The 12,954-nt window shown below is 38.6% G+C and overlaps 1 protein-coding gene across 3 annotated transcripts in view; it reads left to right on the forward strand.

Moving 5' to 3' along the window:
* The window catches only part of LOC116291112 (uncharacterized), an 18,354-nt gene continuing 5,400 nt past the window's right edge, over positions 1–12,954 (forward strand). Inside the window, exons 1-5 of one of the 3 annotated variants that reach the window (XM_089024182.1) lie at positions 1–98; positions 1,771–1,930; positions 5,780–5,941; positions 6,267–6,696; positions 7,093–7,335. In XM_089024182.1, the coding sequence (XP_088880308.1) occupies positions 1,816–1,930; positions 5,780–5,941; positions 6,267–6,696; positions 7,093–7,335 (950 nt within the window). In that variant the 5' untranslated portion in view covers positions 1–98; positions 1,771–1,815. Of the gene's footprint in view, positions 99–1,589; positions 1,696–1,770; positions 1,931–3,967; positions 4,153–5,779; positions 5,942–6,266; positions 6,697–7,092; positions 7,336–12,954 lie in introns of those variants that run through there. The other 2 variants (XM_089024183.1, XM_089024184.1) reach the window with 2 other exon arrangements.

Genomic DNA, 12,954 nt, shown 5'->3' on the forward strand with positions numbered 1-12,954 from the left:
TGACAAAGTCCTCTGAACCGAAATTTGTTTTTTAAAAGTTTAGTGATGCTTGTCTTCTGGTTCCAAACAGTTTTTGTCGTTCTAAACGCCATAACAAGGTAAGAAACACTGGATACTGAGAATATACTTTTGATTTCAATGAGAATGTTATATGCATTTCAAAAAAACTACAGAGAAGACCTGATATCAGTAGGTCTTGAATCAAGGTCTTGAATCAAGGTCTTGAACTGTGTTTCTTGATACGCGACAATGAGCACTCGTCTACTTTGCTGTAAAAATACTTTTATCCGTAGATGCATTTAGGAATCGAAATCAAGCCATTAAGTTAACCAACAAATATGAGCAAAAACCAGACTCTAGATAGCTAATATCTTTCTCCAGAGGCCCATAGGGGGCCGGGTAGGTAGAGGTATAAGTAGAGAATAAATTAACATTAAGCCCTTGGAAGTTAAAATAATATTGTTAAATTCGCAATGCTTAAAACTACTGTATCGATTAATGATTGATAGTGATTAATGTTTTAAACAGAGTGAATTTGAGAATTAATAAGATTTTTGTATCCGGCCGCTGAAGATCTCATTTGAAATAATATTTTGTATGTATGAGTATATTAATCACATTTCCGAGATGTTCTGTTGTATATAACAGACAAAAAAGATGAGAAAAGACGGCTGGTGGCTGGGTGGCTGAGGAAGTACTCGTAAAAATATCAAACCGTGTTACACAACCTTTCATGAATAAATAAATGACCTCTAGATATAACGGCAGAGCTCTCTTCCAGCAGAGCTGCTGACCTTTGCGATTACTGATCCGACTGCTTAACGATGTGCATGCCTCTTGTCATGCGTTTTGTTCTTATTCTTGTCTATATCTGGCAAACCTGGTACTACGGCAAGTGTACTTTAAGAAAATGCATGCCGTGTCATTTTTTGTTGTCAAACAACGGAAACTCCTAACAAACCAATGGGTGGAGAGGGAGGGGGTGTAAAGAATTTACAGTGGTAGCCCAAAAAACAAAATTACCGAGAAGGAAATCTGAAAAAAATCTTAATAGTCCCCTTCACAGTTCCAAGCGCCGAGACGAACGGTGAGCTGGCAAAGATGGAGACCTTCTTTAACACCTTGGATAATATTTCGCATGTCTCTATCATTGCAAGCTCACCGTTCCTCTCGCTTCGATGCAAAGGCACGGCTACCTTTCCAAGATGGCGCAGAGAACTGTGAAAGGGACTATTGTTTTCACTTGATTTGAAGTATATCACTGAGACAATGCCACGAACTCACGAACTCTATCTGTTCTTTTTGGAAGGTTTTTTTCGGGCAACGATAAGCAGAAGATACTGTATTGGTTCCTAGCTAGATGGACATATATCTCCCTTAAAGAGTGCCAGGCTGGTTTAACTAGGAGCCAATGCCATGAACTCTATCTGTTATCTTTGATAGTCACAACAACAACAATGAAGGCTTTAGACCTTTATACTTTGTTGCTATCAGATCAGTGCGATACCTCAAGGCGTACGTGATCAGTCAGAGTCATGTTTCAACCAAGGGCTCTTAAATTTGTTAAGTAAATCAAAACCGTAGAAGATTTTCTGTCACAACAAAAGCAAAGTCCGAACATCGAATGATACTAGTTTCTCTTTTGATCAGGCATGGCATGATAGTTAGTTTAGGTGTCAAATCTCTCCACGCGAGGTACTAGCTGCGTGTTTGTTTCCTCTTGAACGAGTTACACATTTACATGGTATTTTCTGTTTAACTATTCAACAGCAATCAGTCCCGCAAGCTGTAAACTATTAAAAGCAGAAAAGTAAAATGGCTCCACAGCTGGGAGGGCGCGTCCATCACGCCAAAGACAGACGGTCTGCTTTAAGGAGGCGACGGTCGCGATGGCTGGTCAAACACATGAATGAAACAGCCACGAATATGGGTGAGTAAAGGAAGAAATTTAATGCCTGAGAAACTGCGATTCTCAACGAAGAAAGTTCGTAGGCATATTGCATTGCTCGCGCGCATTCTTTTTACGCATGAGTTTAGTGTGCGCGCGCTCATTGTGATGACGTCATTTAAATGTTTTGATACCTCAAAACATCTAAAGCGCAGAGAACTGACTTCTAGAATAGGGAGACAATTTAATATTGAACGGTAAAGACGAGAAAGATGAGTCATGTTCCATATCATTTAGCAATAGTCCATTGACAAAATCACCACTGAAAAACAGTGGCCCGGTAGAGGTACTATATGTTTGCCATTTATGATTTTCCAATTTAATGTTGATTTTTTTGAAAAGGTTCACCATGAAATTACTAGTTGAGATCAATAAAATAAAAATTATAAGATAAAGGCTGTAAATTGGGCATGTAATTTTTTTTTGCGATCCGAAATCCAGTTAGCCGAAGTCCAGTCCAATCCAGCCATGCACGGTTCCGGATTTTCCAAAATTAAAAAAACTCTCACAATTCATACTTTAGAAGCGTATAATTAAAAGGTTAGACCATGGACATGTTTTTGCTATACATTAAGGTTATTCATGCCCTTTTAAAAGCTGAAAATTAAAAAAAAAAATTTCCAAAATAAAAATATTTCTTGAATTTCACAATTCATAAAGAAAAAGAAACATCAAAAATGACATCCTATTTTTTACGTATGTGTGAATCACCCATTATTCTCATCCTGTACCTCCACACGCACACATGATATCCAATCTAAATCGACCTACTATTATGACGTCATAACGCACGTGACCTAATTAAAGATCTTCATCGGCGAGATTGTCTCCAATGAGGTTCAAGTACCGAAACTTCTAATAACATGAAAAAAGAAGACCCCGACTTACTGAGGCTCTGCTCTGACACATCTCGAGCCGATCTTCTTTTCCAAGCGATGTTGTGATTTACACTGAATATGTGGTATGACGTAAGTAATGAAAGTCACGAACAAGGTATGTGATTCGTCGAACGGTAACCCTGGTAACGAGACTTCGATTTCCAACTGTATTACGTCTTCCACTGATGGAGTCCAGAACTTGCAGAAAACTGCTCATGAAAAGGTCCAGAATAGACGTGTTCAGTCGCATACAACTGGAGCAGGAAATAGAACCACTGGTACGATAACGAGCTATCTGTTAGATCACTCTTTGTTACTAATCTTTCTTAGCTTGCTATTCTCGCTGAGGTTTTGGATTAATTTTTAAAAATTTATGCACAAATATGACATATTTAGTAGAGCGTTTTTCGCATGATTTGGAAACATGCGGTACTAACTCACGATACCACATGCCATGATCGTGAAATGGCTTACTATTGCTTCCAGTAAATCATCCAATCACAACGCTACTAAGCGCTCTAAAGCACTATGATTGTTTTTTCATCTTTTCACGTTGTAAAATTTACCCTTTTATCAATATTGTTTCATTAGAAACACCGACGCAGCTCACACTAGTTTTTACTGAGCTAGTTATCTCTTCTTATGATTGTTAATGAGTAACTTTGCCAAATTTTTTTCTCGTCTTAGTGATTCTAGAAACAACAGGTCTCCTTGAGAGTGGTTTTCCACAAGTCTCATTTGTGTATTTATTGAAGAAAGTTCTATTTATGAGATTCTTCTGAGAAATTATGTCTGAATAATGAATTGGACGTTGCGCTGATTAGCCCGACCAAAAAATAAAAATAAAAACGAAATAAGTTTCCGAGAAAACAAATGCTGAAAATTTTACTAACAGCAATGCAAAACTGAAATGGTTTCAATTTCAATTTTAAGATTTTATATTCAAAGTCTCAGAGGCCAAGAATGCCCGAGTTTTTTGGAAGCCTATTCCAATACATATAAGAAGTATTAAGGATTTCCACACCCCTTTACACAACGCTCCTACAGGAAACCTGTAGAATGCTTACCACCTGCAACCAATCAGAACGCTTGATTTCATATGATTGTCAGGTTTATTTGCATTTGGGGAAAACACAGCATTAAGATTTTTTCAACGAAAACAATAATAACACAACCCGGTCTGTCTTGAAGCAATATCGTTAATTCGGACCAAGACGTTGACAATGTTCGACAAATATCCTGAAACCTACTAGTTCTACATCAACTTTCACAGCTTCTTCAGGACTGGGCGAACAGCGAACTGAAATTTTTGATCGACAAATCGCGGTAAATATACCATCAACAATAATAAATACTGACACAAATTAAAACTGTATTCATAGCTCTAAAGACATCTGAAATTTAAACTATTTTTTGGAAGTTTTCTTTTTAAATTATAATTTGTAGTTATAGTTTCCAGAAATATTATTTTTCTTAGTTGAGAGTTTATATCCTTGAAGTATATCTACATGTTAGCTGACGGACAAACTTTTTTGGTGCTCCTCTCATGCCGAAAAATATCTAATTAAAAACAAAGCTGTTTAATGGATCATATGGCTAGAAAACTATAAAAATTGTTAAAATTATTCTATAACTTTCCTAAAAAAAGACTGTACGAAAAACTATACTTTTTAGAATCAACTATTTCTACAGCAGATAAAATCGTTTTTGTTTTCAAATTCAAATGTTGGACTTTGAACTATGAACTATGAGTAACAAAAGAATTCTAAACGACAAATGTTGTCGTTCAAGGTACTTTATGTTTACTTTTGTCTTCTTTGAATTAACTTTAAAAACATTTATTAGAAATACAATTGACCGCAAAGAATTTAAAGGCTTACCTCCGAGTGATAATGCTTTTTCTAATTGAATTTTATTTATTTCTTAAAACCCGTGCTTTATCTCAAAACAAAATACCGTTTAAGAGTCTTAAAGCTTCTAAGCTTGAAAGTTATATATTTCATACTGTTTCTAATTTGCAAATGAATTTTATGCTAGTATATCTTATTTCAACTCAAATGTTCTCAACAACCAGTTGTTGTGGTTTTAGAAATTGTTCTCAAAACGCTTAATCCTCACGATTCGCGAACTAAAATCTTGAAAACGATTTCTGAAGATTTCGTTCGGGCTCAAAAATCGTAATGATATTTTAGTCCTATTTAATTTTTGTATTTTGATACATATTTATTAGAGGGTGCCAATAAGCATGGGGGTACCCAAATATCAGTTAACTATACTAATGTTTCGGCCGTCAGTTAAATGTTAATAATTTTACGAGCGCTGGCCATAATATTAATCAAAGCTAATGAAATATCAGGTAACTACTATTTTTTGGTCAATTGTTTGTTAACTATTAATCTCACTGGGAGCTTCTCAATACAAAACGCGCAGCGTATTGTATCACTCAATTTTAAATTCTTTGGTCGATTTCGTTTAATTAATTCATTATGAGTTATTCATCTTGATAACCGATAATACTGTAAGCTGACTATAACATGGAAAAGTAGAGCTATTTCGATTCTGATTCATTAGTTATGTAGTTCAGATCGTCAATCAGGTTTGCATTTGATATACAATAGAATGATTTTCACATGACCGTGAAAGAAAATAGACCATTTAGTTTGTAATAGTTGATAAAGAACAAAAGAAAATCATCTACTACTAACTATTAGTTTGCCTATTCTTTCACGATCATATGAAAATCACTCTAGCAATGCTTGGCAATTAATGTTACAAGTATAACTGAATAAAAAACAGTTTGTTAACATTTAAGGGAAAGAAAGTAAGAAGGTCAAGGAAAGGAAGAAAGAAAAAGAAAGGAAGGAAGGAAGGAAGGAAGGAAGAAAGTTTGTCTTTGCATGAACAGCATTCATCGTGGACGCGCGCGGGATAACAATATTGTTTCTTGTTTCAGTGCCCAGTCACCAAAGGATGAATCGGTTGAGTCGCATCAGTAAAGAAGACAGGTCTGACAGCTTGATTCTTATTGACAATGAGAACGACGCTACAGAAGTCAAATTTGAAGACCCTTGGGTACCCCTGAATGGAAAATCGAACAAACAGTACCCTGAATATGGTAAGTTTTGCATTTAGTTGGGTTCAAGTCTCAATTGGGAAACCATATAGATGTTGTTGAAACCCATTTCAATGTTAAACGTCAGAAAGCCATGCAAGTGTCGATCATTTCAAGTAGAGGAGATTTCTAAAGGATGTAATGGAATCAATTTCTGGCCACGTTAAACCATCATTTTTAGTGCCAGGGTGTTGGGAAACCATTTTAATTTCAATAAAACCCACTTCAATGTTAGAAGGCCATTTTAGTGTTACTGCAATCCTTTCAACATTGTTTCAATCAAGGATATTTCTAATGGACTAAAAAATATTTCCTGTTCTTTTTCCAGATCTTCTTCCCTCCACTTCAGACGACACCTCAGAATCGACCAACAAACATTTCCTAGAGGTTCCTCTGACGCCAGAACTGAGTGCCGACGAGGAAGACGACTTAGACGAACATTCCTCATATCAGGTTCACTCCTATAAACGAAGATATTGGATGCTGTTGATCTTCTCGATGGTCAGTTTTGCTCAGTACTGCTGCTGGAATACCTACGGTCCAATAGCCACCACAGCCAAGGCGGTATTTAATTGGTCCAATACTGAGATAGCTATACTTGCAAGTATGGACCCTATAACCTATCTTTTTACGATGTTATTCTTTTCCTGGTTGATGGACGTGAAGGGCCTGAGGAATAGCATGTTGGTGTCGACCGCTTTCATGTTTGTTGGGACTGGGCTGAGATGTGTTACAACCGACCCGAAATACGCCATTTGGTAAGAAAACAACAGCGCTTGTTTCACTGACACGGGTGCACTTGAATTACATAATTAAGAAACCAGTGCTATGTTGGACCCTTAAATGGCTTTCTTAGTCAAGCATTGTGCTTTTTGAATGGTTCAGACTGGAAGTCACCAAGACCATCGTACAACTATAATTGTCTCATAAGGGAGGTAAATTGAGTGTTAATATGACTGAGAAAACTTGATTTACGCAACTGACTTGGTAACGGTTCTTGGCCGGCCGAAGCATGCATTTTGAGCTGGACGGTCAGTCACATCGCGCGCGCAGCTCTGTACCGTTAGCGTGCCGTGTCTCGCCTTCCTTATCTAGACACTCTTTATGAACAATAATAGAAGTTTTACTGACTATTGTCCTTGTATTCTCCTCAGGTCTATGGGTGGTGGTCAACTTCTTAACGGTCTGGCTGGTCCAGTCACTCAAGCAGGTCCGCCATTACTCTCAGCTTATTGGTTTCCATCTCACCAAAGAACAACTGCTACTGCAGTAGCTGCGCTTTGTGGTTCGTTAGGCGTCGCCATGTCATTTCTTATTGGACCTGGTTTTATTAAAGACGTTAAAACTGAACTTGACGCCCTGTTGCCAAAACCTCTCAACCAAACAGCTAATATCAGGTGAGTTTCGTACGCCGTGTATGCGCATGTGTAAAAGAATTTTGTTAAAACGCATCCCACATGGACCAATGCGACAATAAGAAAGCAGTCACCAGAGAAACAAATCAAGAATCGCTGGTCATAGCAAGGGGTTAATCATCTTTTGCAAGTAAGCTCACGATTGCCAATAGTTGGTGAAGTTTTTCTTTACAAGTCGGTGTAGAAATTCAAGTCCAAGATCTGAGATTCACAGTTCAAGATTCAAGGCTCAAGATTCTCAAGACTCAAGAATCAAGATTTCTGAAGTCAAGAGCTGGAGTTGTATCCTCCTCCCCCTGTTGGATTATTCCCTAGGTTTGTCCTACTTCGACAACCTAGGAATATTTCCTTCAAGGGCACTGATTATTAATATTTTTGGTATATTATTTTTTGGTCAAATATGTTCTCTGTACATAGGCCAAATACATTAGAATTAGGGCTTCCACGTCAATTACAGAGACTTAGACAGCCGGTCACCAGGGATGAAATTATTGCGGCCATTGGAAAAGTTCTTGGAAATGAATTGCGTACTGCCATAAAATGTGTTCAGGTGTCTAATACAGGTTATTCTTGTAGAGTAACGTTTAAGGAGGAATCTCATAGACAAAGGGAACAGTTATTTACGAAAGGAATCTATATTAGGGGCTGTTTTTGCTTTTTCAATGGGGTTGAATCACCTCAACAAGTTGTGACGGTTTCAAACCTCCCTTGTGAGGTGGAGGATGACGACATCAAGGAATACTTTGAAAAATATGGGAGCGTAAATCAAGTGGTGAGAAATTTAGACAAGTTTGGCTTTGAAACTGGAGATAGACGGCTTTTTGTGACATTAAATGAGCATATTCCTACGAGTGTTCTTTTGGACCCGTTTATTGCTCATATTAGATACCGTAGTCAACCATTATGTTGCTTCTCATGCAACTGGTGGGGACATTCAAATACAAGATGTCCCCTAAAAGGTGTCTGCAACCGCTGTGGTGCGCAAGGTCACCATTCTTATGCTTGCTCGAAGGATCTTATTGAACCCCCTCGTTACGCTATAGATCGTCCAGAAGGACAGGACTTTCCGCAACATCCTGCTCTTTCTCTCCCAGAGGAATCTCAAGAGTTGACAGAAAATATATCTCAGTCAGGTGTGATCACTGAAGTTGTACAGGAACCTACAGATTTGCGTTCTTCTTTGCAAAAGGATTCCTCCTCAGAAGTTATTTCTTCGCAACCGCTTTTTCCTAATCCTTCTTCTCAGGATTCTCTTCAAAATGTTGAAGTACTATCTCTGTCGTGTGATTCTAACTCTTCAATTTCCTTGGGAACATCTTTGTCCTCTCCTTCATTTAGTCATATGGTCAAACAAAACACGACGAAGGAAAAACCTGCTGAAGGGATGGACATTTGCTTTACTAATTTACGTAACCTCAAAAGATCTGTGGATCCAAAGGAGGTTATTACTCAACGTTCTAAAAAGAAACCCTAATTTTTCTTGCGTATTTATATAGTTATCTATATTTCTAATCATATATTGAAGGATCTGTATTGAAGTATGAATTGTTTACGTAATGTCATGTGTTATATGAATAATGTTACAAATAATGTTATGATTATTGAAAATGTTGAAATTGATGGTTTATTAATAAGCAGTTATTCAGAATATTGAAACTATCATAAATACTTGTTGATTTTTGTTTAAAATGAGGGCTCTCACTATAAACATAAATGGTCTGCGAGAGTATGTGAAAAGAACACTAACATTTATTTTTTGGCTGTCTTCCTTATCTCGCCCGCCTGATATTGTGAGCATCCAAGAAACTCACTGTATTTCACAACAAGAACTCAATAATTGGTTTGATAATTCTCCTTATCTAGCTTTTGGAGATTTCAACACAAAGCATTCTGGTGGTACTGCAATTTTGTTAAAGCGTGCCTCTCCTTTTTCTGTACTTAAACAGTACTCGGGTATCAATGGCCGCTTCACTTATTTAGATGTCCAATATGACTCTTGCAAAGTTTCTATCGTCTCCCTGTATGCTCCCAATCACAATCCTGAAAGAGATGGTTTTTTGACACAAGTAAATGATAGGCTTGATCCTACGTCTGACATTCTCCTCTTAGGGGATTTCAATACGGTTTTTTCACCTATTCTGGATCGTCGATCCTTTAATTCTGTACTACCTGCTAGTTATGACAGTGTTACTGTCCTTCCCATCTTATTCCATGAAAATCGCTTGATTGACATTTGGAGGCACTGTCATCCTAGAACCAAAGAATTTACTTATATCAGTACTAATGGCATGGCTGCGTCCCGCATTGATATGATTGGACTTCCATTGCGTTTTGTTCCTCATGTTTCTGAGTGCAGTATTTTACCTTGTCCGCATTCTGATCACTCTGCTGTTTTCCTTGATTTCATATTGCCTGAAGTTCCACCCAGAGGCCCTTATTTTTGGAAACTCAATGTTAGTATTTTGGATAACGATGCATACGTGGAGCTCGTAAGGGACTTATGGAAGTCCTGGCAACCTCAGAAAGAGTCATGTACGTCATTGCTTGTTTGGTGGGATATAGGTAAAAGAAAGATCCAACAAGCCACCACTAGGTTTTGTTCCAAGTTATCTTTCAAACGACGGGCATCCAGGCATTTCTTGGAAGCTCAAGCAAGATCATTAAAAGTTCTGGTAGATGGGGGAGACCTCTCTGTTCTAAATCAATACCATAGTGTACTCAATGAATTAGAATTGTTTGATCGAGAGGCAGCCAAGGCGGCAGAAATAAGAGCTCGTACCAAATGGACTGAAGAGGGTGAGAGATCCACTTCCTTTTTCTTCCGTATGGGAAAGAAGAATAGGGCCAACAAAATGATTGATCTTATTCTAGATAGCAATGATCAATACGTTTCTGATCCTGAGAATTTGAGGCAGGCTTGGTTCTCTTTTTACAAGGGTTTATTTACTTCACAAGAAACTGATGAAACCATTGCAGATGATTTTATTTCTAACTTGGAACGTAGAATTCCTTTAGAAGTGAAAGATGTGTGTGAGGGTCCTTTGACCATGAAGGAATGTCTTGAGGCTCTTGAGGGGATGCCGTCAGGTAAAACGCCTGGTTTTGATGGTCTTCCCAAAGAATTTTATCTAAAGTTTTGGGATCTCATTGGAAAGGACCTGGTAGCTGTACTTAATTATGCCTTTAGGTGTGGTGTACTATCAGTTTCTCAGAGGAGAGGGATTATAACGCTCTCATATAAAAAGGGAGATAGATTTTTGATGAAAAACTGGCGTCCCATCTCTCTATTATGTACAGACTACAAGATAGCTTCAAGATCAATCGCGGGCCGTCTACGAAAAGTGATCGCTTATGTTGTATCTCCTGACCAGACCTGTTCGGTACCTGGCAGATTTATTGGTGAAAACATCAGGCTTCTTCAAGATGCTGTTACATATGGCAAAATAACTGATTCACCTCTGGCCTTATTGTCTTTGGATCAGGAAAAAGCTTTTGACAGGGTGGAATGGTCCTACATGCTCAGAGTCCTTGAAGGCATGGGGTTTGGACCTTCCTTTTGCTCGTGGGTACGCTTGTTCTATACTGGACCTCAGTCTTCGGTATTGGTAAATGGCTTCTTTACACCTTTTATAAATTTATCGAGGGGTGTAAGACAAGGTTGTCCACTGTCAGCGCCCCTTTACGTACTGATTGCCGAATCTTTAGCGTGTCGTATCCGTGCGTCAATCTATTTAAGAGGTTTGGTTCTTCCGCACCCTGATTATGAACCAGCACTTATTTCCCAATACGCTGATGACACGACCCTGTTATGTACAGATGACGATGAAATATCCACTGTCTTCTCCATCTATGAGGAATATGAAAAGGCATCTGGGGCTAAGATTAATAAAGAGAAATCTAAAGGGCTTTGGGCAGGCTCTTGGAGAGGTCGTAGTGATCCTCCCATTGACTTGCAGTGGTCTTCAGACAGTATTCCTTGTCTTGGCACATGTATAGGAAATGATGATGTCTCTCATCCAAATTGGGATGGTCGCTTAAACAAACTTTCTAGTGTACTAGATTCTTGGAAACATCGTAATCTTTCCTATTCTGGTAAGGCTCTTGTCCTGAATGCACTTGGCATGGCAGGTCTATTGTTTTGTGCCTCAGTACTAGCCATGCCAAACTGGGTCTTGGCGCAAGCTTCCAAGTGTACTTTGGATTTTTTTTGGTCGGGGAAAAAGCATTTGGTGTCACAAAACGTCCTTTTCCAATCCACCACTCAAGGTGGGTTTGGTTTAATTGATATACAATCAAAGGTGCGCGCACTTCATTGTCAGTGGATAAAGCGGTGGGCCCTGTCCCCATCGAAATGGTGTGCTTTCTTCTCCTTTTTTGTGGAGAAAGTATTTGGTGATGATTTACGTTCTGTTCTTTCATATTCTGCATATTATCCTTCTCATTTACTACCGGATTTTTATGCCTCACTTTTAGATGCTTGGGCATACGTCGGTGGCCATTTCTCAGTTCAATTGAAAACTTTTGCTATTCTGCGGTCCTCTGATGGTAGTGCATTGTCTATCTCATCTCTTACTACAAAATCTGTTTATTCAAATATCATTGAAAGGAATGTTATGCTTCCTAATTGCGTTCTGAAATTTCGCCCAATCTTTGGCGAGCTCTATTGGACAGACACATGGTCACAAGTGAACATTATGCCTTTGGATCGTCAAGTTCGTGATCTATCGTGGAAGATTTGCCATGGAGTGCTCTATACCTGTGATCGACTTGTCAAGTTTGGTATGAACATTGCTGATCCTTCATGCTTTTGTGGACATCCTTTGGAAACTCCAGTTCATTTATTCTTTGAATGTAACCTCATGCAAGAACTGTTACTATGGGCTCAGACCTTATTTCTGCGTGTTACTCCCTTGTCGCCATCCCTTCAATCTCGTCATATGCTATTTGGATATGACAATCATGAACGGCAGATTATTCCACCTGTTTTTTCCTATTTTCTTAATCTGTTGAAGTACTTTGTGTGGTTGGCTAGGAATGAGTACTGCTTTGAAGGTACTCTCCCTGTTGCCTCTGTGGTTAAAGCAAAGGTTGTGAAACGACTTAATATCCATCTGCTCTGTTACTCTAAACGTTCGGTTAGTCGAAAATCAAGGCGTTTTTTCAACAGATCCTGGAATGTTTTGGGAAAGTTTTCTCCGGATATTACTGTTATAACCTGGTCAGCCTAAAAGTAGTTTTCTTTGTCTTCTTTTCACTTGTACTTGTGTAACGTTTATGCAAGGGAAAACGTTGTGTTCGCTTGAATAACCTATGAAGTGTTTTGATGAGTATAATCCTAGGTAGACCAGGATGATACTCCATATGTAAATGATGTTTTGATTATCTTTTTGTATTAGTGTTTATTGTAGTAATCTGTAGTGTGTAGGGGGGCGGGGCTCATCACCCCGGCGTGTCTCTGGCGTCCATGTAGGACCCCCCCTTGCTAAAGACCACCATGCTGTCCCTTTTGCACATCTTGGGACACTGGTGCGAAGCTAAAACAAAAAGGGGTTAATCATCTACGGTCTAGGGGCCGACTAACCTCTCCCTTAGGCTTCGGCC

Source organism: Actinia tenebrosa, unplaced genomic scaffold (genome assembly GCF_029948245.1).
Source record: "Actinia tenebrosa isolate PJP-AT-01 unplaced genomic scaffold, QUT_ActTen_1.0 PGA_scaffold8__29_contigs__length_14323225, whole genome shotgun sequence".
In the NCBI taxonomy this organism is placed as follows: domain Eukaryota; kingdom Metazoa; phylum Cnidaria; class Anthozoa; order Actiniaria; family Actiniidae; genus Actinia; species Actinia tenebrosa.